General features: G+C 39.1%; 1 protein-coding gene across 1 annotated transcript in view; it reads left to right on the top strand.

Annotated features, from left to right (window-relative positions):
- Positions 1 to 26,678, top strand: part of LOC147170673 (calsyntenin-2-like) — a 206,819-nt gene that overhangs the window by 64,269 nt on the left and 115,872 nt on the right. The window contains exon 2 of the mRNA XM_086081054.1: positions 24,763 to 24,885. Within this exon, the coding sequence (XP_085937180.1) occupies positions 24,763 to 24,885 (123 nt within the window). The remainder of the gene's footprint in view (positions 1 to 24,762; positions 24,886 to 26,678) is intronic.

Below are 26,678 nucleotides of genomic sequence, written 5' to 3'. Positions count from 1 at the left end.
ACAAATGTTTAGACAGAGACTAATCTCTCTCTAAATCCAATCTCCACGCCACCCAAATCCTATTGAAACACCCTAATGACATTTTATAGCAGTTAATGGAAGATAATGGTAGCATCTGTGCTTTTTTTCCTTTGTGGCTGTGTTTGTATCCCTTATGCCAGAGTTTATTGTATCTGTACAGTATGGCTGTGTGCCTTTTGTTTTTGACTTCCACTGAACATGTTTTCATTAAATCTACGCTTTGCACATGCATTGTTGAAATTACTTTTTTAACTGATGACACAAAATGGAGTCGAAAAATTTGCTGTGCTTTAAGGAAGTCGGGGTCTCAAAGGAGGGTTTGGCTTCCAAGCAAGGTCTCCAATTTCAATGAAGTTACAAAATTTAGTTAAAAAATTCAGCTGTCAAAATGTATGACCTCGCGCTTTAAAAGAGTCAGAATTTCAAAGGAGGTTTTGGCTTACAGGAACGGTCCCAAATAATATCAGTTGTTACAAGCATTTAAAACTTCAGCTGACAAAATGTGTGACCTCAGGTTTGAAATGAATCTGGGTTTCAAAGTAGAGTTTCAAAGAAGGGTTTGGCTTCCACTGGTGTTTCCCACCTCTTGCACAAAATCAGTTGGGATAGGCTCCAGATCATCATCATCATCATCATCATAATCATCATTATCATCATGAGGACAAAATAAATGAGATGTGTGTGAGGTCTGTGAACTGTCTCTGTATACTTGCACCATATCAAATAGGCACTTTTCTACTTTCCCCTTCACACAATGATAATGGTGTATGCTCCCACTGATGGAAGGTAAACACTCAGTAAAAGAGTGATGACACAGTATAAGAGGTGACTGGGGTAAGTATCAAGCTTTGGACAGTCAAATTGAGCAACACATTTTGACGGAAAAAGTCGAACTTTCTCACAACTATACCAAGAGAGGCACCATTTTTTTAGGTTTTCTCATAGCAAGTAGGTGGTGGGCCACTGATTATCATTTCAAAATATTGAGTTGTATTTATGTTTAAGCAGTACAGAGCTAAAAACAGGTTTCATGCATTAGCTTTAGTGCTATTCCTGACACATCATCAGTGTCAGTGCTGGGCCACAAAATTGGACCACCAAAGTAACTGGAGTGTACACATAGCAGTAGTGTATTCTTTCTGTCACAGCTCAATATACCATGACAATGTTTTGTTTTTAAGATTAAACAAACTCATATAAAATGTTAACGCTTTCTCCTTTGATGCAACGTCTTTCTAATAGCAATAATGCCTATAAACACATTGTAGCTTTAGCTAGTCAAAGCATTCCTTGGTAAAGGTAAAATGGCATGTTTTATTTTATAGGCAAATAGTAAAAGATACACTAAACCACACAATGAATTTGCGAGCCAGATGATGACGCCAGTTCAGCTCTTCTTCTACGTTCAAGTTCATCCCATCATGATTGTGACTGCCACTACCGCTAATGGGGTCAATTCAGTCACAGGCCATGTGCACAATGCAAAACAAAATATCACTTTGGGCCCCAACATTTCAATAATGCTAATTTTAATTATTTTTCTAGGGCCTATGTCATTCATGGTCCCTCAGAATCTCACACTTATTGCACCCCTGTATCGAGAATATTATTTGTGGCATCAATGAGCTATTTGATACCCAAAGGGTAGCACTCCACACATCACAACAAACATCACATGCGACTTGTGTGCATGCGTTAGTGTGCGCAGCATAGGTAATGCTCATCTGACTCTTTTGCTGAGTCCACAGCTTCATCATCATTAGGCTGCTGCAGTGATAAGACAAAGTGATCGAGGCCGAGAGGGATGTGGGGGTTGGCGTGGGTGCAAAGAAAAACGTGATGTGGTTCTGCAGCTGAGACATCAAGGGGATTATCTACACTACTCCCACCTACCTAATGGACTCTCTCACCAGGTCTGATGAAAGACACAGCTATTTTTTAATTAACATTTGACAACATGATCCGGGGAAAAATGTGAAGTGAGGGAGTAAAAGTTGAGTCAGTTTCGAGATTTACTTGCAAAACTTGAATTTGCATTCATTTCCACCTACCTGTTTTCCCCTTAAGGTAATTGTACATAGGCGGTTCACATTTTGTCCCAATTCTATCCCTATTTTCCTAACGCCTCCATCTAAACATGTAAACAATATGAGAGTGTTTTATACAACCTGTTAGAGAGAGAGAGTGAGAGAGAGAGAGAGAGAGAGAGAGAGAGAGAGAGAGAGAGAGAGAGAGAGAGAGAGAGAGAGAGAGAGAGTGTACCTAGATTAGCATGTTTATCAAGGTTACTTTAGCATTGATTCTTATCTTGTGTCATTTGGAAGCTCCATCTTCTCGTCTTTGGTAATGACTTTTCTGTCCCCGCTTGTCCTTAACAGCACTTGAACTTTTTTCATGCAAGTGGGAACAGGCAGTTATGAAGATAATGCTCAATGGCTGTGCTGCTTTCAATGATTGGGTTTTAATTGATTAGTTTCATACTAATTGTCTGCTAGACTGCAGCTCATTGAAACTTTGAAGACTGAGGACACCGTTAAAGTAGTAAAGAAATGTATTCACTAGCCATATGGCCAAGGTTATGACTTAGTATTTGTAGTCTTCACAAGTGTTATTTAACTGGGTTTAATTTATATCAAATTAATGAGAAACATAATGATGTTTTATTTTTTTCTTCGGGAGAGCTCAGTATTGTTCATTCGGTAATTGTACCGATTTGACATGATGTGGTTTATGATGAGGAGGCAGAGGGCTAAATTGTTGAGAGAGAATGGTTATTTACTTCACTTAAACTAATTGTTTTCCAAAGGGGTGGAAATAATTGATTCAAATATTATGTGGCCACTAATACATTTTTCAATTTTCAACTAATCATGCTCCAATAATTGCATTTGCTAGAAAATGTATTTACTAATGATGAACTGGGCATTGTAAATGTTAAAAATTAAGTCTCATTTTACCGTTTGTCTTAGCTTTGTGAACTGAAAGTGTTCATATCTATCAGAATAATCTAATTGGACAGTTAGATGGTGCAGCCTTGAAATCAGTTTCAAGGCAAAATTCAATAATTTGCAATTGAGGTTAATACGCAATTTGAACCATTGAAATAAGCGATAGAGAAAAAGCAAGTTTAAAGAGTCTTTTCTTATATGAACTAGGACCAAAATGAATATACTAATATACCAATTAATGAAATGTAAATGTTACATTACTTCATTATACAAACACACAACTGACATTATCACTGCCCTTGACAAGTATACTTGTCGTCAATTAATTTTTTTCAACGGAGATGGGTGGGGGAGCATCTGATTCTGCTCCATTGTAAATTTCAAACTTGGAAACAACTTTACTGATGCACAACCACCAGTATATGACATCATTGCCACATTTTAGATGTGAGATCAACACAGTATTGAAAAATGTTCTATAATGGCTGGCAGTGAATGAGTTAAGTGTGGTGTGCGCTAGTACATCTTTGTGTTACCTTCATGACTACACTACTACACTGGGATGAATATGGCTCCTTGCCATAAAATTACAGCATGGTTCAACAAGAGTCGGACTAAGCATTTGAGGATACTGCTGGACCGGTTACAAAGTGAACGAATACTGAAAAGTTAGTTAATGACTTGAGATCATGTTGGTCAAGTTCTTAGTGTGTGTTTTTCATGATTCTACTCATAACTGCTAAAATGCAATGTCATATAGTGTGTTTAATATATGTTCCAAATTTAATTATCAGACACTACATAGGCGGTTCACAAAAAAGTATGTGAATGTATAATTTCCCACTTGATGGGCGCACTTGCACTACACAGACACTATTATACAGTATGTATAAAAGCAAGTCCTATATCCTCCAGCTAGCATTATTCATGCTTGTTTCTTAGAAAAGCATTTATCCCCCCCTCCCCACCGAGTTGTTAGGCTGAGGCATTGTGATCTACTGATTCAACCTTAAACAGTCAAGTAAAGATGGATGCTGCTGCTTATTCTGCAGGCTGTCTGATAAATAAAGATCTAATCTCTTTGCAATCATTAAAGGGATCACTTTGAGAGCAATGAGGGATATCTGGAGGGAAAAGAGCAGAGGTTGCTGTGTAGCAAGCAGGAAGCATGCTGCAAAAGAAACTTCTTAATTTTATTTTATTTTATTTATTTTTTATTTTTTATTTTTTTATTTTTTATTTTTTCTCTAAAAGAGCTCAGTATTGTTCATTCGGTAATGTCATCATCATTGCTCTTTTTTTTTTTTGTGGGTGAGCATGTGTATGTGCGTGCGTGCATGCGAGTGTGTGTGTATTCGTTAGCTCACCAAAAACCTATTAGAAAAAATCCCATACCGTTCACCTAAACCGAACACCGCCGTCAGGAGACCCGAGGGGACCAAAGAAAACAAAGGAAAGTGAAATCCAGCACCGGCCAGACACCACCCACCGGGCCACCAACCAGAGTTCTTCACCAACCCCAGAAACATCTAAATTCCAACAAATTCAAAAAATCAGGGAGACCTCAAGAGACCAAAGGAGAGACTGAGGAAAGGAAGGAAGGACAAACGAAGCAGAGTGAGATCCACAGACACCAGCCTTCACCGTTTCAATGATCTGAGGAGGAAGCAGATTGTGTCTGAGTTTCGATAGATGCTGGTGTGGTGGATCTGGCATGCATGAAAATCTCCACCAAAGAGGGGAGCCGTCGACCCCTGCCAGGACAGAGCAAGCGCAACACCTCAGGGCCCCCCAGGCCGCGGCAGCGCCAAAGGACGACCCCCGGGCCCCGCCAGGGCCACCGGCCGGAGAGCAAACCCAGGAGCAGGAGCGCCCCCCACCCCAACACGGCCCGCGCCCCCGACCCAATGCAGCAGGACGGGGCACTGCAGGCCCGCCAGGCACGCCACCGGTCCACAGCCCCCGCTCCCCCCCACGACCCCCTCTCCCCCATCCACCCCCGGGGGGGACAGCACCTATAGAATTAACCCACTGGCATGCAGTGAATCCGAATATTAACCCTTAGTGCCCATTGGAGGCGAATCTGCTCGATCCTGTTGGCAACAGCTGGGTTCCTGACTATAAAAACACAACCATTAGTTACAAATTGCCAAATACAAAAACATCAATGTAAGTTAAAAGAAACTTCTTGATGGTCAGGTTCAGTCAGAATGTGTTTCTGTGTGTACTTGTATGTCTGCACTGCTGGAGATTTTGTTCAAACCCTATGACAAAGCCCTTTGGTATTGAACAAAAACAGGTCAGACTAAAGAGAACAATTCAAACACAAAATCCTGGTCTATTGTTTTTTGCTTCTGCTCAGTAGATTAGTCTACATTATGATTCTTCATACTACTTCTTTGTTGTTTTGTCACTTATTTTGGACAAGAAATAGCCCAAAGCTTTAAATGTGCCCCAGAAAAGCCCTTGAAAAACTGATCACAAATGCCTTCCTCCTGTTATGTGAGAGATATACAATAATTGACAAAGGTGGTTGTCTCTTGATTCTGGAAATGTAAATGTCCCGTCCTGTCACTAGCACAAGAGGGAGAGGAAATACAGCCTCTCAGAGACTCGGTCCACCACATGCGTGCTAATAAGTGAGACAAAAAAGAAAAACAAAAAAAATGTTTTTTTTTTTTTTACCATGCCATTTCTACTGCCTCCTCCTGGGGGTCATTTGGATCCAGTCATATAAAGCCACTTTCGGGTCACATGCATATGTACGGGTACTTGTTGATGTTAGTGAAATATATTGAATATGCAACACCATTCTTTGTGACCAGGTGCCACTTTGGTTTACTTACACAACCTAACAGATGAAGCTAATCAACACTAGCCACATGTCACCTGACAGCCCATCCCTTCTTGAAATAAAAATAGAATCTGGTAATAAAATATATATTTTTTGCCATTAAAGAATTGTACAATCACTTTTAAATTTAGTACCACACTACTAGGCGTGATTCCTAATGCCTTAGTGCGTTATTTACTAATGTTGTAATCTTGCTATACGAAAGCCTGTTTCACTGACTGTTCAAATGTTAGCATTGTATCACTTCTTAGGGTTAAAGATTTGCTGTAGTTGGAGTTGGAAGCTCATTTCAATTTTATTTTGGATTTCTTTTTACAGTGGAAAAGTTCCCCCAATTTATTATATTCTTTTCAAACACATATAGACAGATATTCCCTTTTGCTGTGTATGTTTTCTCTAACCCGAAAAATATCACTTTGTAGGTTTTAAATTGTCAATCGATCTTAATGTTGAATTATTGTCTGTCTATGTGTCAAGCAGTGATTTACTGGCAGACTTGAGACAATCCTGGCGGGATAGACTTCACCTTCAGGTGACCATGCATGATCAAAGGCAGTTTAGATAGATAGGTGAATAAATGATTGAGATATCACTTCATCTCTTGGCCTCTTATACTAACCACATTTTGCTGTTAAGTAATTAATCCATAAATACATACCACACCAAAGATATCGGACTATACCAAGTATCAAGATCTGATTGAAAGCCATAGATTGATTATTGTTTGCTTGTTTTCCATATTTTTGGATAAGAGTGAAACCCTTTTGAATGTGCTTTCACCATTCTCCCGATTCACTGGTCATACCCATCTTCCATTTCTTTTTCTTTCCTCAAAGAGATTAGCGTCTCCTCTATGAAGTACGTCTTGACCTTAACCCTCCCTCATTTTCTCCCACACCACCTCTACCACTCCCCTCATCACCATTTGATGTAAATGCAAATGATTCATTATTCTCCCAGGACACTGTATCAGCAGTCTGTGACTGGAAAGAGGTGAGACCTTTTATGGAGTGGTTCTCCTTTATGACAAGTCAAGTATTTCACACTGAGCCTTTTAGACATTAGTTGAACATCATATAGTGCAACGTACGTACAAGGAGAACGCTATTGATCTATGTCAATTTCAGCCTACATCAAAGTGGAGCTAATGCAAACGTCAGCAACTGACATTTTTAAACAATGAAATAATTGTTGGGCTCATCACTCATCTGCATCTCAATGTGTCGCTTTTCTTCGCCTGACTTTTTTTTTCTTGCCATGTAACTTTGTGGGCAGCCAGCATTCACTCTGTTATCAGTCAAATCAGCCGAGCGCTGCCATTTCTGGGCCACACTTGGACAGAAATTGACACTGTGGAATCGCTATTGACCAGGAGAGATATTAAAGATGATGAACAGGCCCAAAGGACAGAAAGGGGGACCAAGATAAATGACCAATCATAAATACATAAAAAAATCATTTGTTTGTGTTTTTCCGTCTCCTTTAAAATGACCTGGAGATAATATACAATTGTATCTGTCCATCACAATAGCAGGTGCATTCTTTCTCTGTTTTGTACAGCATCATCTTTTCGACATCATCTTGAACTATGAGGTTTTTAGCACCCGAATGTGTTGGTAACATTGCTGTAGATGTATTTAAAAAAATAATAATCAAAGCACTGTACACAGCAAAATCGCCAGTGTTAGATTAACACGGAGAGTGTTAAATCTAACACAAAAGTGTTTGTATGTGTCCACACCAATGAGTGTAAATCTGACACTTTTCAACAAGTTACTTTTTTTCACCTTTAACCAGTGTTACTTCAACACTGTATAGTGTTAAAAATCTACACTGGTAAACACTCAGAAGTGTTGAAAGTGCACAACACTAGTGTCAGTGGTAAACATTTAATTCTGCCAAACTACACTTAACTCTGGTGTTTTAACACTTATGAGTGTATTGCACTAGTGTCAGTGTTAAAAATGTAACTCACTTTACTCATTTATATAGCGTTTTTCCTCCTTACAAGGAGCCAACGCACTTGACATTTTGACTACTGATGACACGGCATCAGGAGGAACTGGGGGTTCAGTATCTTGCTCAAGGATATTTTGACATACTCATACTGCCGTGGATTCAAACCCACGCTCTAAGGGTTGTGAGATGACCACTCTACCACTGAGTCACGCTACCCCAACAACTGTTGAAATGTCGCCAGCAAATTGGAACATTTCTCCTTCACCGGAAATAAGGGTGTGGTCAATTTAACACTCAAGGGAGTGGATTCAGGTTACACCCAACATTCACCCCAACACTCATGGAAATTTACTCTGATAGTGTAACTTTTTATCCTAACAGTGTTAAAATAACAATGCTTACTGCATATTTGATCGAACACTGGAAATTTAACACTGACCAATTTGCTGTGTATTTGTACATAAAAGATAACAAATAGCATCTTTTTTGTTTTAGTCTTGAAGTACATTCATGCAGTTATTGATCAGCCCAAATGATTTTTTTGAGGTGGAATCATCCTGACACTTCCAGATGTTGTCAGGATTAAGATGGAGAATTATGAAGAATCTTCGGTACACAACTTTCTCTTTTATTTTTGTAACAAGCTTGTGTCTGTGGTAAATATAAAAATAGTGCATGGCACGCTCCCAAATCTTTTCGGCTTTCCTTTTTAAATATAGGGTTGGGTAATTTAAGGAATGAATATCTCATGTTACTTTGAGCAAAAGTGTCCGCTTAGAGTGCAGAACATTCAAGAATGAATCGTTTCTCTGTAACTTCCAGACCCCAGGAACCAAAGATTCATGCTATCTGTATATTTATCACTTTGATAATCTCGTTCGATAAGTGACTCCTTTTCCTATGTTTCCCAGACTTCTTACCACCCGAATAGCCCTGCAAAGCTTAAATTAAAGCTCATCGGAATATATCTGGTTCCCCAAGTCTGAAGCAGTCCAGTTAGCCAAACTGAGACTAATGATGACTCATTGATCAACTCTTACTTTACGCCGTAGTTAAAAACAAAAACAAAAAACCTAATAAAATGTCAAATCTATATAAATTGTAATAAACCATACTTACCTTTATATTTGCTTTCTTCATCTCCTCTAAGGTAAATATAAGACATCCTATTTGACTATGTGGTATGCTAGCTGGCATTAAGGAGTGCAAACAAATGTCACTGAATATCAAGTACCTATACAGCAGAAGAGCAAGTGGGGCACATAACATATGCAAACTAACCTGCATTTCTCATCACGTTACATCACTGAATCTCATTTGTAAGTTTGAGAGTGTTTATAGAAGGCTCAAAATGCAGATGAGATGTGAAGATATTGCATTTAATGCAAGACTGATTCCACGGCAACATATCTGTTGATAAACTGCTCTCAGCGGTTCAGAACTTCTAAAGTTGTTACAGCCTAGTCAGGGTCCAACAGTTCCTTTCCAACAAATTGGTAATTATTCTACATTATCATACTTATCTTACAAGAAAGTTGTCTTTTCACACCATTGGCTGTATGTCTTATGGAGACTTGGGAGTAAACTGAGCAATGATAAGACTACCTAAACCACCCACCATTCACGCACATTGTTTCATTTGACTAGTGATGAAGATTCCCCCGTCTCCATGGGGGTTTGTATAATGCAAGGTGGATACACAGTTCACAGTGCCTGCAGAATATAAAGTGAAGGGCAAATACAATCCTGCCAGGAAATGAACTCTGTGCATGCAATGCCTTAAAGTATAGGGGATGAAATATAGGCGGGGAGAAGTGGTGGAGGGGTGGATCTTTCCACTTTAATGCATCTCATTAATAAAGTACAAGAGGCTTTGTAATATTGAACTGAAAATGGGTGTAGGAAAGGAGGTGGAGAGGAGAAACGTGCGCAAGGCGTTAGTAGGTAATCAGGCTTTAATTACACTTTTTTTTATTCACACTGAAGGGTGTCCACATGCACATTATTAAAATGACTTCCATGGTTATGCATAGGCACACAGCTTTAACATTTAATATTAATACATGTAGATAAAGTTAATATATGCAAACATACATTATACACTTACAGCGCACTTTTTGTAAACACTATCGACAGCTGTGGGAAATGGAAAAAAATAAATGCATATTAGGTTACTCAGAGACTTCATGACTCCTTCATGACTCCAACGCTCCAATTTTTTTTTCTAAGCCATGAAAATACCTGAAATGGAATCAAGACTCGAGATATGTAACAATAACACGGGCAATGAGGGAAATGTATTTACATCATCCTTTCTTTTTATACTGTACTGGTGAGCAGTATCCCTTTAAATTGTCATGTGGAAGGAAGTAAGAAAGGAAGGAAGGAAGGAAGGAAGAAAGAAAGAAAGAAAGAAAGAAAGAAAGAAAGAAAGAAAAAGAAAGAAAGAAATTTATTTTGTGTAATTTTCCTTGTGATGTGTTCTTTATTGTTATTACTTGGAACAATTAATTTAAACACGCTGTACTCTCACTGACTGCTGAAGGTTTTGACCTCCAAAATGTGCTGTTATAGTGTGTGACAGAGCATGACTGACATCATCCTGACATAACATGTGCGACCGACTGGATAATCTATGGTTGATGCACATATGCTGACAGTGCATGTAATGCACATGTCACAATGTTAGTGGCATTGGATCATGGCTAACAGACTAGTGTTTGTCCACTCGGCTTTATCCAGTTCTGAAATCAGTAGGTGGTTCACTTGACTTAAACGTACTTAAATATGAGTTAAAAATAATAATATCCTGCTTTTTGCGTTTTCATATTTACCTCCCAATTTCCCACTTGATCTTTTCCCTTCATTCATTCCTCCCATGCCCCTCACTTTAAACGAAGTATTGCAAAGAATACCTGGCTAGAGTAAATAGAAAAATGTTATTCTTAGTGTCCTCAATAGAAGCATCAGGTAGACAACAACAGAGAAAAGGTCAATAAACGCTGATTTTTATTTGATGTTTGTTTATTTTCGTTTCCCCTCATACTTGGATCATTGATTCAAGCACAGACCAGAAGAAAAACCCGCACACTTTAGGTGAGATAACAACCACAAAAAGTTCAAAACCCCAACATGTTGCACTTACACTTGCTTCAGCAGATGTATTTTTTTCTTGGTCAATATTTTCAAATAAACATTTTCCTTTCAAAACAACCCAAAATCTTAATGAGGTTTATTTGGCAGAGTTGTAGAAAAGAGAGGAGGATGCAGAGCAGACAGATGGAAATTTGACCTTTCTTTAATCAACCCCATGTGTGTGTGTGAGTGTGTGTGGTTTGCATTTGATATGAGTATTTGCCTGAATACATTACAAGGAAGAGGCCAAGCTGCTCGCTTGTAACCAGGGCCACCAAGCTGATATTTATCCATTTGTACAGATGAAAGGTGCTGCGTTGGAATACGCAAGTGGCTGACTTTGATCATTGTTTCTATTAACAAGAATGACCTGCACTGACTAACAGAGCAGTTTAAAGGTGATTGATGACTACGCCAGCCACTGTGATGCAAACCCAAAAATGTATTTACTCACTCTTGATAAATCCTTACAAGCTGTCACTATATTATAGTCCCTTTTGTTATTTGCATCCAATCAAAGCTTATGTGTGTTTCATTTAATTTTAAGTCTGCTAAAAATAATATGCACTGGGAGAGGTTTGAATCCTGACTGGGCTTTTCCTGAGTATATCCTTCAGCTTCCATTGCAGCAGCATGTTATACCTTTTGATGCTTTGGGGCCTTTGAGCTGCAGCCAGTGTCACTATTGCTCTTGTTGGCAAGTTGGTAATCGTGTCAGATATTCATAGGGAACAGGCCTCACCTGGAATACTGATGGAGTACTGCAGGAGTCTCATACTAAACCAGGGTCATGCTACTCCATGTGAACTCGTCAGAGTCCTGCTTGGGACGAAATGCTAAAAGAGTTCCCCGTACAGTTGAATGGGCTATGTCATTTTATTGCAGTTTATGATTGATATTGTTGCAGTGCCCAAGGACTTCCTCTTGTATCTCAGAAGGTCATCAGTTTGGCTCATGGTGCTCGTTCTCTATATAGAGGAGACAGTAAACACTTGGATGACAACAATGTTTTCATGTTATGTTTCATGCAGCTCTTGCTATGTTTCTTATTTTTCAAAGCTGCTTCTTCCACATGTCGATCTAGGTAGCAGTTACAATTCTCTCAATAACGGAGGGATTGATGTAAAACACTTGAACCCATTAAGGCCTAAAACGCCTGGCAAAACATGCCTTTTTAATCAACAAAAATACCAAGAATTAGTCAAAGCAAAACAAAATGATGTATCCGCTCTCCCAGCAAGAGGTCGAAGAGCACTCCCGGCTCTAGTGGTAGAAACGCGGTAATACGCTCCCGGCCTTAATGGGTTAATAGAGCTAAGATGCTGTTCTAGTTCTAGTTCTGTTGTTTACCTTTTCTTTAAGTCTTGTTTTTTTTTTCCTTTCCTGCACTGCTTCAGACGCGTAATCGAATGACTTGGAATGCTCGTCTGTCAGTGGTCAGACAGTAATGCCTGCCTCAGTTTTTCCTCACAAGCCAAGCAATTGTCAGGTGCTAGTTTGTTCTATGCGAGGCTCTCCTTCATCATGCATCAACTCAAGATTAAAGTAATTTTTCATAACCAATATCATTTGAGCCGATTATAATAATAGCTTCTTTCCACTTCAATTTTTCATATTCTTGATAACACATTTACAGTTGACAAGCAGGAAAAAGCTATTCTAGGTAATACATATGTTCTCAGCTTCCTGCAACTGCTGTCCTTCTTGTATTTACAACTATGAATTTTTTTAATGATGTGGTAAAAGAACCACAAGTAGTACGCGGGTTTTCTAGCAGTACACAGAAAAATCACTAAATACAATTATAATTGACAACAAAATAATATAATAAACTAAATAAAATCATGCATTGCAGTAAGGTTTTTAGCTATACAATAGCTTATCATCTCCTTATAATGCAAATGGTTCATTTTTTTTTGTGTGTTTCCTGAAAAATCTGAAAAAAATGACTTAGGTGATTATTTTAAGAAGGCCTCGTTATTCAAACTTAGTTTTAAATTCAGTGTGCAGCAACTTTATTTTACTGCAAATAAAGTACAATTTTTAACTGCTGTTGTCGTCGTAAGAAGAGGCGCATCTCAATTTCCGTTGAACAAAAATAGAGCCCTATATGTGATTTAGTTATGTGCTTTTGACTATGTATACAATTTAGAACCACTAATGTGAAACATTCAGAACTGTCTGAAATGTGAAACATTCAGAACTGTCTGAAATGTGAAATGCTAATAGTCAGATGTATTAATATGATTAAAACTTGCCCAATTGCCCTCACTTAAAATTGCTTTTTTCTGTGTTCTGTCATGTGGCGGCGCTGAATACTGTCAGATTGCTTTGAAGGCAAATGAATAGAAGTATTCAACCTGAACAATATTTCAAATTGGTCGGAAAACTCATGCTCAATAATGAGGGCTATTTGAATAAAATTACTCTTCTTTGTGGTGAAAATGGAACTTTTAAAGCCAACTGCTGTAATTGCCTTTGTTGACCTGTCATCGCCCATGCAAAATAAATGAAGTCAGGCTGAGATGGGTGCGCCCCAAAGTGAAGCCATTCATAGCACTTATTTGGAGCTTAGAAGACTGCAATAACATTATGGAGTTCATTCCTAATTGTAGCCATCTTCCTTGGATAATTACCACAAGCAGTAAACACACATTTTTAACAAGCCAAAAGCATGATGGGAAACCAAAGTGGTTAGGCCAAATAAACTACTCTACATAGTAAACACAATCAACGTTGATTGTGCACTATGTCTCATCATTGGACAGTGCAAGTGTGTGTAAGCACTGCACTGTTCTAAATAGTAACATTAGGATAGTTGGTTGGTTGTTATATTTTTTTAAGGCATCAATTGCGCAAGGACTAACTGTTCTCTGGTAGCTGCAGCTGAATGTCTTTAATTTTGCACAAATTCCAGATCACCATGCAAAGTCTCCCTTTTCAGATACCTCTATATCCTATAGTTCTGGCTTTTTATTTGCTAGCTTAACTGATAAAAATGCATAGGTCCATGTTAAAGCTTAGCACGACAGAAAGGTCAGAGGAATAATGCGCCTGCATTTGGATGGCATGCTGTTCTCTCAGTGCTTTGAAATGCCAATTGTTATACAACGCAGTATAGGTGTCTTTTCACAGTGGGCACAACACATTGCACAGCGAGCAGGTATTTGGATGAATCTATTAAACGTCATGCAGTGTTTTTATTTCATGAACACATTGTCATGGAAACAAACAAAGACGTTTAAAATCCGCTTGAACGTTTATTAGCATTCCGATCATGAGAATTACCGGGTCAGAGTGAGCACAGCATGTTATGATGCAAAGCAATTTTTTAGGTTGTGGCTGTGGCTGGAGGAAAAGTCTTCGGGGCCGAGGAGGTTTGAAGGACTGTGGGAACAGAAGACAGGTCAGAAGCAGGACACGAACAGGAATTTAATATGTGGACTGAACACAACAGAAACTCGGCAATGAGCGTTGTTGATCTGTTGGCGTGGTGAAGTCCAAGAACGGCTCAACAGGCTGCTGTGAATTCGGTAGAACAACAGTACCATCAAACACACACGCACACACACATGGAGGAAGGCTCGGAATGCTATGCAGTTGAAAATAGGACCAATAGGTCAATAGGGTTAGTGGCAGATGGGAAGTCCTCATAAGTGGACAGCCTTCCAAAATCTGTCCAACAGTGAGGATGACAGTGCCACCTTTTGATGAATGAAGGCCGGTGATGACGACTAGTGCAATATTGTTACCATGGACGTCGGAGAATGTGGGCGAAGAAGACCACAATTCATACATTGACACTGGACTTAAAAATGATGGTCGCATTAAAATGTGCCGAATGTGTGTCCCAACTTCGACTATCATTATTACACAATATTAAACAATCTGAAGCGGTTAAAATAGCTTTAGAACAAATCCCCTAAATAATCTTGTGTTCTAGGGTAATTCTTTATTTACATATCATTAAATGATATCATGATGTCTTTGAAAACGGAGGCCATTTTCATTTTCCTATGGATAAAATACATATAGAGATCCGGATGCCACGTGACAATATCCTAAACACGCCCCCCTCTGGCAGGTAAGTAGCGGTGCCGCATAAATGGACTACAATGGTGACGCGGGAGAAAACTAGCATATCCGTCAACTTTACGTCCAAGACCACTGACACTCACTTTGATGAAAAGGACATGAAATACATGAGCAAGACGGAATATTACCGTTGCCTATGAAGCTCTTTCGTGAAGACCGCGATCCTTCCGCTCCACTTTCGAAGGGTTTGCTTGACGGTGCACACCTGCGAGCACACGTTTTGCTGCCTTCATCACACAGCGCAGCTTTTCCCCGCTGTGGTCGATATTCTCCCAGGCTATAGGAGGCAGTGAAGTGTGTCTACTCGTGATGGCAAAATGAAGCTTCATGAAGCACTTGCGATACTTTTTGACTCCTCAAGATTGCAGTCATGATTCAAAGATGCAATGCAAATGTAATCCATTTTCATTGCACTTGCCTTTATCTTTAAACCAAGAGCACCATCTAGAGGAGTCAAAAAGTATCACAAATGCTTCATGAAGCTTCATTTTGCCATCACTAGCGTCTACGGCATATGAACAACACTTTACCCCATTATAAGTAAAAAACTATTTTATATATTTTGTCAATTAACGACTTCGGCAGTTTGGGGTGAATGTTCTTCATCAGGGGTGGCCAAGTTCGGTCCTCGAGAGCCCCTATCCAGCCTGTTTTCCATGTCTCCCTCCTTCAGTGCAGCTAAATCTAATGACCAGCTCATCAGCACGCTTTGCAGAAGCCTGATAACGATCCTGATCATGAATCAGATGTGTTATTGGAGAGAAACATGGAAAACAGGCTGGATAGTGGCTCTCGAGGACCGAACTTGGCCACCCCTGTTCTACATAAACTTAACAAAATAAATGACAGCAAAGAATCGGGAAGTAGAAAACGCTGTTGTTTACGACAGCGTTTGCTCGTCCGCCATGTCTTTTTGCGCAGACCGTGCGCGTATCCCGGGCCAGCCCCCGGCTCCTGCTACCCTGCTTGGAGCTCCAGAGCAGCACAAGCCGCCATCCCGAGCCACTTGGGGCGAGGCCACGGGAAGAACTTAGAACATAATGAGCTCCAGACTCAGAGGGAGGCATGCACCGGGAACAGGTCATCTATTCGGGCTTGCCACAGCGAACCCCGGGGCGAGCCACTGTCCACTTGTAGCCCGCTCTCAAGGTGCACGTTGTCGGCAATGCGGATGCCGCGTGGTTGGTCAGTTACTAAATTCAACTGTGTAATATCTAAATAATATTATAAATATTAATAATATTAATAATATTAAAAAAATAATAATAATTAAAAAAAAACTGTAATATCTATCTATATAACCATAGCAGCACAATCGAACAAAACGGATGATTTCGACCACATTTTGCGTGAGAATAGCTTCACGCCGGTTAGCAACTGCTTATTCTGCAGCGCGGTTCAGCTCCTGCCAGCAGGTGGCTCCACCAGTCTAGGTTTTTTTTTTTATTGTAAGCCCCGCTTTCTTGCTCTGAAATACAAACTGTTATATTCTGACTTTGGAATGATGCTCAGGCTTTCACAAAGGCAAGATAGGAATACAATATCAGAATATCTTCAGAATGTTCATAAATAAAATATTTTTTACTTAATACGGATAATGGGAAACTAATATGGTGTTATTTTTTTAGGAAATTGCAACATACTTGTGTATGTAATGTGTACGACTCAACATTTTGAACTCTTGTTACTCCCCACACCTGTCAGTACTTGTAAATGTACTGTAGGTGTATGCATTATAGTGCATGTGCGGGTGAGAAGAGCAGGAAGCTGAAAATGCCATATCAAAAATTATACATACAATAATGGACTATAATGAGGCCTCAAAATGACACACACTGGGAACATTATTGACTGTGAAGTAATTTTGATAAAGAGGGGTCATGGCAGCTGGCGTTAATGGCATCCAAAGTGTATTTCCGGCTTACACATTCACTTTGGTTCATTTTGGGCAATGCTTTTAGAGGTTTTGTTTGTTTTAGCGATATTTTTATATCCATCCCACACAACTGCACTATATTTACTTCTCCTTGGTTTTCTCATACATCTCCTGGGGGCTTGTTGCAGCGGATCAGCAGAGTAATTGTGCAGTCAGCCTTTTCGCTATCTCCCAAGGTTTAAAAGTCCCCATCTGAAAGTAGATTCTCATGCAGTAACATCACGAACAGCTCAGAGGCAAATTTGAATGAGGTGTATTATGTTGTGTTGGTGTTTTTTTTTCCTGTCACAAGGGTTGCACTCTGGCCAAGGAGGCATGGACAAGAAGCTCATGGTGAATGTCTGACCTTTGTCATGGGCTTTATCATCATGCTGCAGCGACAATGCTGCGAGGTTGGAGGGAGAGAAATGCCAAAACCAAAATTGCATTGTTCACTGAAGTAAAAAAAAAAGAAAAAAGAAGGTTTTTATATGTGGGGTCGGACTTGCTTCCTTCCTCTCAGTGTTTTCTGATCGCCTGTCTAGCCCAAAACTATCATTCTGTATTGAGTTGTGTTTGATTTGCTTGGCAAGGTCCCACTGTGTTTTCATACGTCTGCAACAACATTTTAACAAGATTGTCTAAAGGCGCTGTGCTGACCAGCCCGCTGTTGAACCACAACATCTTCAAACACATACAGACATAAACAATGTTACCTACCTGCAGGGCTGCACATCATCAGCAGACAAGAATTCAAAAATTCATTGTTCACTTGCTGAAGAACCAACTCTGCTCTTATAATGATATAAAGGTCATCAGAAATGCAACTTCATTCGTTACATGTGCAATATATAGCTAAATGTGTTGTCTATATTTTATCCTATCCTTGAAGAACAGTGGTTAGCCACCATATAGCGTTCAAATTCATTTTGGGCAATGCCCTGGAGAACCCACGGGGTCAAATTTGGCCCCTATAAATTCTGCTACTCAAATAACAAAGACCTTTTTTTTTTTTTTTTACAAATTTAACTTAAAAAGTCCAGAGTGCCACTTCTGACCCCTGCATGGGGACATCTAGTGGATGAATATTGCACTTACATGAGCCAAAGTGGTGGTGACAAGATGGCTGGCAACATGCCAATTTTGTTGAGCTGGAAATCAATCCAAACAAAACCATCTTCTCAGCAAACCATCAGATGGTAATTTTTTTATTTTTTTTTGTTAATCTATTTCATATCATGTTGCAGAATGCCTAGGAGTATGTTTTATATATATATTTTGATAAATTAGCAACTCTGAGCTAGTTAAAAAAAAGGGTTAAAATTGAAAAAAACCATATATGTTGGTGTTCAGTGAACTTATAGCAGTCATTTAATGTATAATTCATAATTTTCCAAAGAAGAAAAGGATTATTGGGTTCTCGAGGGTTAAATTAAGTCTACTTGGACTGAGGCATTTATTTATGTGTATTACATTGGTTGCATTAAAGATGGCGTGTATAATATATTGAGGCTTTTCTTATACACAGTATTTTGGGTATTTATCATGTAGGACCTAGTTAATCAACAAAGGAAAACTTACCTCCAAGTTTTCTCACTCTTGATACAATAGGAAAACACAACGCCTTGGTTTCTGAGGCAGACTGCAGACAAGTGTAAACGAGAAGTGGATATATTGAAGGTACAGCATAGTAATCTACTACTTTGTGAGACGAACAATCGAGCATCTGTCACCAACCCTCTGAGGTCCAAGCACTCTAGGATGCTGGAATAGATGAATGGGCAGTGAGTTTATAGACAGTGAAAATGATTGCTCTGCGTTGTGTATTGCTTGTTTAATTTTAGTAGAGGGAGAATTTTAATAAAAAAATTCTAATATTTTCCATGTTGCCTCATTTTTGCCCAGGTATGGGCCTTATTGTGAATATTGTATTCTGTTTATTTTTTTAAATCATCCAACCATCTATTATCTTAACCGCGTAAATACAAACATTTCTGTTAAATCTTGCATTAAGTGAGGTAACGTTTCATCCATAAAATGCAAAATATTGGGGTGATTGTTGTGATTTTGTAGAGGTTGATATGGGCATAAGTACAGATGTCCTCATATGCTTATAGACAGTTCCATATGCCAGTCTACCTCAACCCTCATTTATAAAGAGGTTTTGCTGACCATGTTATTCCCAAGGCTGGACTGGAGATCTGGCATACAGGGTAGATGCCTGTTGGGCCGGTGTCTTTTGGGGCAGATGCAGTGCTATTCAATTATTATTTACCTCCATCCGGCCCATAATTCAGAGGGAGTAGCCCCTTAATGAAATTTACAATATAGAGAGCAAACTGAACCAATCAGTGGCTGGGCCGGCGGGGCTCAGTCAAAATGCCTGGGTCGATTATTTGTGCCAGTCCAGCCCCGGTTATGTCACATTATACAATGCTACACAAAAAAAACTTGCAAATTTACTTTGAAAAAAGGGTGCTCCTGTGACGTATTTGTCGCATATACATTATTCTTATCATTTTTTATAAGTATGTTATAAGCTGTTGGAGATAAGACTGGCCGTCAATCTAACAAAACCACACAATTATTTATTTAATATTTTATATTTTAATTACTTAAAACAACTCAAAGTTTAAATTTAAAAAAGTGTTGTTTTTGTTTTTGTTCTTAGCTATGTTTGCCTCTAGTGGGGTGGCACAAGCATCTTGGTGGGTGGGCACGACCAATTATGGCCAACCCGTGGAGACGCGAGTTTAAACTGTGCCTAAGATAGTAACTTATTACAGCATTTTTATATTTCTGTTCTATGTATTTTTTCTTGTGTATATGTTTCAATCAATCAATCAATCAATCATAATGGATCCATCAATCCAAAATAAATGATAGGATATTGAACACTGTTCTGCAAAATCTGCTTTGAGGCTTATGAATCAAGTTATTTCCTGGATCATGTCAGTACACACTGAAAAGCCAGAGTGCAAAGATGATTAGCGGCTATAAAAAACATCCCAGGTCCAAAGCAGGGGTGGATTGTTGAAATGGTTGAGGATATGAGAAGCAAGTCACATCCTGTGATGTTACAAAAGCCAGAATGTCAATAATTTGGTGTGGCTTATTGATGGACATCTTTGAGATGCCATCTTTTTGTCACTGTAATTACATGTTTGTTGTTGTTGTTACGACTTACTGTCTCTTCTGTGTTTACTTTTCATTAAGATGATGTACACTTCAAAGCTCTTTTGTTGACCTTATCAATCTGGGTTTAATTTCCTACAGATTTTTTTTCTTTTTTTTTTCTTTTTTAATTACAACTGTTTCACTTCATCCGTTGCCTCCGTGTTCAGATTGCAGCACACACCACTGTGGAGCTGGTGCCCAGCAGCACAGTTATGGTGGCACATTGTGGGCTGGGTCAGAGATTAATCAGCCGTCATAGCACCTCTGCCATGCCCTCCTGAGCCTCCAGTCAAATCCACGGCTCACAGCTTAATTGGTAAGGAAATGGCAAGGGGAGATAGTCATGCTGACTGGCAGCGGAGGGCATCTGAGCTCCAACATTTACCTTTCATCTGTCACACTACCTGATTATATTAGCATGTACTGGTTTAATAACTGTTTGGCACAACCCCTGTGGCTGGATTTAATTGAGCAACAAAAATGGTTCAGTGGCCTTTAACTCAACTCATTTGCGAGAATACATACTTTTAGAAGGTGTGTAAGATAAGTAAAACTTCTGTTTTCTCTGGTTTGCACACAATTTAATAAGTGCTGCAGGGCATATGCAGTAGTGGTGCATTAGTAGAGGCTATCATTGAATACAAACAGAAAGTAAGTCATGTATGTTTTTGTGTATGTGCAATATGTATGTTTAACATTAGGCAAACTCGCGATTTCCATTAAATAAAGTTTGCATTTTTTATAATTTTTTTATATTTTCATGCATACAATTTCCCCCCAAATCAATGGATAATATTTTTAAAGAAATACCTATATATAACAAGATAGCATTTTTCTCCTTAAAATTGCATGACATTAAATCAAATTTTCTATTAGGATTTCACCCCCCAACAATACATATTTTATATAGAATAAACATCATTTAAATAAATAACAAAATTCTTGATCAAAAAAACAAAACAAAAGATAAAACAACTTTAAAAAAATGGGTTATTTGTACAAAACAACCCAAAGTTGGGTCAAATTGACCTAAGTTAGGGGGTCAGTCCAAATATTGACCCATCATTTTTAAGGGTGCATGATTTGGGTAGTGAAGCTAATCTAATTGGCTTGGCTTGTTGTGAGGAATATGAAGCAGAATTGGAGAAACAACGTCAATATGACTCATTTGTTAAATAGTAATTTCCCAAAACGATTTTAAGAATGTTACCGAGCTCAAGAAATAGGGAAAACAAATTATATCTCACATTTATTAATTTTTTTGTTGATGTTAATGGTAACTTAGTTACCATTAACAAAAATAAATAAATTGGTAAGTATTAATATTCCAAATGTTTGCAGTACACAATTGTGGAGAAACCAATGACTGAGTTTGCCTTGGGACTCTTTTGTGTTTGTGAGAGACAAAGATAGAAAAAGTTTATTGATACGTTTTTACAATGTAGCGGTTTTGCCTTTTGCTTTTTCTCTATGTGGAAAGTCATGGTATTGAAAACTGTGCTTTGGTTTTAAAGTAAACACAACAAATGTTGTTTGGTCACAGTCATTCAATTATCACCAGATGAAAATCAGAATGGTGTGTTTTATTCCAGTGACTGCGAAATAATTTTCATCAAAGGCCTCAGGAAACGTTCCCTCTTTCCATTCACAACAAGTTGTTACCGCATGCCATTTACTGGTTTATTTTAGGTGCCAACAATGTTGTTTGCCTCTAAAATTGGGGTCACATGGAGGACAGCTGAAGTGTGTTTTTTCTTTTGGCCCAATCTATAAGCATACTGTCTATCCTATTAGCAGCTTCTGGAGCCTCAAGGCTGCAGTGTAGATGAGTACTGCCCGGTTCCATCAAAATGTCAAAAAGACAAATATTCCCATTGAAGTGAGTCATTTACAAAGAAATGCTTGACGTTTAGCAATGACGTTAACTTTAGAAGCTTAAGCTTTCCTGCTGGATGTCTTCACTGATTCTTTAGTCAAGATTAATCATTTTCTTTCTTGTTTCTCTTGTGCTTTATTGGGTGCTTACACAGTCATCTAAGGATTGCTGGTTAGCGATGAATAGCTACTGTTGCAAGAACCCATTTTAAGCATTTGTGCTACACTGATGCTATTTTCAGTGATTGATTAAGGAAACATCAAATCCAATAATTGCGGGGGTCATTTGTAGACATGTCAGTGAACAATGACTAAAAGTTCAGTTGGGATCAATCTTCAACCCATTGGTGCTCTGTTCGGCATCCAACCGAGACAGCAATCTGTGAACCCATCCTAAGTGTCAAGCTGCAGCTCAGATTCGAGCAAGAGGTTGAAATGCTTCCCCAGGGAATCATGGAGCTGATGGGTTGGCATTTTCATTTGTAAACCCCTTTCTTATCTTCCACAACCTGTGTTGGACTGAATTATTTGCAACCAAAGTGGACAATATCGGTGAACTCCAGCGGTATGTCCCATGGTGTCAATCCAATGATCCCATTCTGCTCAGATAGCTTAGATTTTGTATTTCTTGCCTGTTACGGAATGAAGGAGATACCCAACTGAGGCCCTGCAGAGATGACTGAATGTGAGCAAATCACTACTGATGTGGGGAAATATCGACACACTGGGCTTAGATCTGAACTTGAGCCATCGTTAACCTGTCACAACTGCCACCTGGCCGAGAACAATGTCAACATTTAGAGTGATGTTATCTCAAATGTATATTGTACTTCACTTTTCTGCCACATTTTTGATGTATGTATTTTATGACTGGATAAACTCTCTACGAGCATACCATCAGTGTTGAGTAACTTGAAGTGCATTGACAATCTTAGGAATGTTGTTGACAAAACATTCAGACAGTCATGGATTGAATAACTAATTATTAGGTCAGGAATAATTCAAGATCCCGGATACAAATGAGTTTCCTCCGCAGGGTGTTTGGGCTCTCCCTTAGAGATAGGGTGAGAAGCTCATACATGCGGGAGGGACTTCTCTCCTAAAGCTGCTGCCCCCGCAACCCGACACCGGATAATTCAAATGTCAGCAGGACTTTATTCAGCTATGACACAAGTAAAGTCCCCAAAAGCCCCAGAGTCCAAATGAGGTGTCACACATTGTGATCAAATCCACGTCTTATAGTTATTATTGTCAAGTTGCACAAAATGCTACCTAAGGCTGCCACTTAATTGTTTTGTGTTACTGGCAGTTTTGGCAGCAATGATGCATAAATATTCCCCTCAAATGGAATGCACAGAAGCACCAAGTTAATTGATCCCTAAATGCCAAGGCTTGGATTTGATAATTATTCAAATAAAGTATCATTGTACCACTTTTTCTCGCAAACTCATGCATATGCATTCAATGATAACACAGTATCATGTTATGTTTCTATCCGGGCTGTCTAATTAGCAATGATTTTCAGGCAGAAACTTACTTTGAATCATGATACTAATGTTTTTACTGTAAAATATAAATAAGATCATTAAATTGTATTTTTTGATACCACACTCATAACAATAATAGCTAGTAAACTATATGGACAAAAATATTAGGACACCTGTCCATTAAAAGTAGAGTGGCAACAAATATCAACAAACTCAACTATCAATAAGGGGAAGTCCCCCCCACCCCCAAAAAATAAATAAATAAAAATAAACAAAAACTTGACAATAATATGTTCTATGCAGCCCCACTAGTCTAAATATCGTATTCTGGTTAATATTGTGTTAGTGGATTATGAGTTAAGAAGAAAAATCCAGCAGTGATTATCAGTATCACAAGGCGGCCATTTTACCACTTGCTGTCAAGTGAAAATGACATCACAGTTGCTCAGGTCTCAGGTAACAACCAATCACAGCTCAGCTTCAGAAAACAGGTGAGCTGTGATTGGTCGTTGCCTGAGCGCTGAGTGACAAAATGGCTTGAGATGGATAAAAAAACACTGGCTTTTGTTTCATAACTCATATTTCACAAAAGTAATATTAATCAGAATGTCATGTTTAGACTAGTGAGGTCACATTTAACATATTATTGTCAAGAAATGTTTAGGTTGACTTCCCCTTTAAAAGCTTTTTACGTTAGACTTTTTTCAATCGATTCGAACATCCAGATCTCAGTTATGTTTGATGATTTGCAATACAACATTAGAAGTAAGTAATGTAGTAATAAAATTAATGTCCATTTGCGTAAATGTGTTTTGGTTGTTTCATTCATTTTTGTCTGTTTTTATAATGAATCACATGTACGTGGTTCAGAACATTGCCACTCATACCAGGTTACTTTTACTCAATTAGTGTTCTTAACTGTGCCCTAAGCACAGGACCCTTGTTTTGACATTGCCTCCAATAGAGCTCTGCTGGCAGTGCAGTAGGTTGTAATTGATCAAGCAAGACCCATTGCTTCGGCAGGATGACAGGAGGAAAGAACATGCAAGAGAAAGTAGTTTGAATGGGGATTAGGAAAATGAGAAGTCCTGCAGAAAGTGAGTCTAGAACAAAAAATAAATACACTCCTGAATGTTTGCTGAGGCTTGCATCATTTGTTGTTGTGTGCAGGTCAGTGTTGCTCTTCTTTGACATTTAAATGAAAGATGTGAACGCGTCTCTCCGCCTGTGAAGTCTTGCTATTTCTTTTGTATCCTGTAGCAATACATCACTCATTTTATACCTTGTCTCCCACAGTGAATAAACACAAACCATGGATTGAGACGTCATATCATGGGGTAATCACCGAAAACACTGACGTTGTTCTGCTTGATCCTCCTTTGGTGGCTCTGGACAAGGATGCCCCCGTCCCATACGCAGGTAAGACCACAATGATGTAACAATAAGTTATATATTGTTTTGGTACTTTGTAGTGACTGCATCACAGTTTGTGATTTTTTAAAATCATTTTAGCCCCTCCCGTCATTAATTAATAAGTCCTTATGAACACATTTTATAGCCATTTTGTGTCCCTAGTGGGTGAAGAGAACTAAGAAAAAGAATGAATGACTGTGACTGGATTAGAGTAAGCCCACTTTGAGAGTTCCAGCTGGTCCAAAGAGTGCCAGCTCTTGTGGGAAGGTGTTAGTTCCCGCCAGACTGCTAATGTGCCCCTTGCATATGTTTGGAACACGTCCAAGGCTCTCAAGCTGGGCATGATTGGGATATGTGTGTGTTTGTGTGTGTGTGTGTTGAAGGGGGGGGGGGGGGGGGGGTGTCTGGTGCAGTTTTATGATGGCCTGAGGAGACCCACTGTAAAAATTACCCTTCAGGTAGACAGGAAGCAAATGATGAAACAAAATGGAGGTCAGCTGGCTGACCAGTATATGACTTAGGTCTTGATAGACGGGCAGTGACACGGCAACTAAAGATGACCTTTAAAAGTCCCAAAATGTGTAAATGTGCGAGTAATTTGTAAAAGTCCAACCATAGACACAAATACCTTGACTGAACAATGAGGAATAATTGAGTTATTATTAGACTAATTAGTCATAAACGTGGACTATCCAGTTCCCTCTAATTTTTGTCATACTAACTTATTGGGCTGTGGAAAACGTATTTTCCACTTGTTTTATTATTATTATTTTTGCCTTTAGCCTTTAATTTGACCTTCCTGAGCGACCACAGCAGGCACACCTACTCAGGGGACAAGACTGTGGCCAAAATGGTCGCGTATGCAATTTTTTATTCTGTGTGTGCAATCTGGCCGAATTCAGGTGAGTGCATATGTTTTAATGCTTCCTCCGAGAAGGGTACTGTAATATAGTCCACAGGCAGACAGATGTGGCGCTCACACCTGGGGAGGTACACATAAATGCTCAATCAGGGGTGCAAGGTGGTCTCCAATTGCCTCGTACACACAGAAGCTTTTCAAAACTTGTGTGTGTCCAAAATAAGACTCTGAGAACGTTTAACGGCTGTAATGTATATGCCAAGTCTGGAGTGGCGCTGTAGCGCAGCCACAGGGAGTTAACGAAAAGCGTAGAAGAAGAATCAGCGAAGAAGACGAACACTTTTTTTTCTAACTTTATTGCAATCTACAGAATAAACATGGCTTTGCATGTATCAAGACAACATGAAAAAGACGAACACAGGAGAAGTGACAATGGCGGGTGATTCAAGTACAACACCGCTTGTTGAACGTGGGAATAAAGAAGCAAAATATTTTGCTGCAAAAGCATAAGCAAGCTGAGGAGACTGCGCAAAACGACTACAACACGGCTATCCGCCATTGTTGTTGACAGACTGACGGTTCGAGAATTGGCGCATACGTCATCAATCTGCAACAATGCGTCGTCATCGAGCTGCGACCATTATGTCATCACTTGAGGAGTGTCCTGCATATGGTGTCCAGACGGACGCGTACGGGGCACGTTTTGAAATCTTTCTACTCTGGAGCCCGGTTTAAAAAGTGATCGGTTTCAAGCTCCGGAACCGCGCCATCATGTGGACAAACAGCCTAAACGGTAAGAAACTTGTAAGGATTGATTGAAACTGGCTTTTGTGTGGACGGGGCCTTAGTTTGGAGGCCTTTTACTGCCCAAACTCAGGTAAAAACTGTTAAGTGGAACAGACAGTTGTACTTGCAATGAAATACAGCAAAAAAGAAAACA

The sequence above is a fragment of the Leptonotus elevatus genome, chromosome 7 (genome assembly GCF_054856555.1).
Source record: "Leptonotus elevatus isolate MCC_2025b chromosome 7, RoL_Lele_1.0, whole genome shotgun sequence".
Lineage (NCBI taxonomy): Eukaryota > Metazoa > Chordata > Actinopteri > Syngnathiformes > Syngnathidae > Leptonotus > Leptonotus elevatus.
This window is presented reverse-complemented; position numbering and strand designations above follow the sequence as displayed.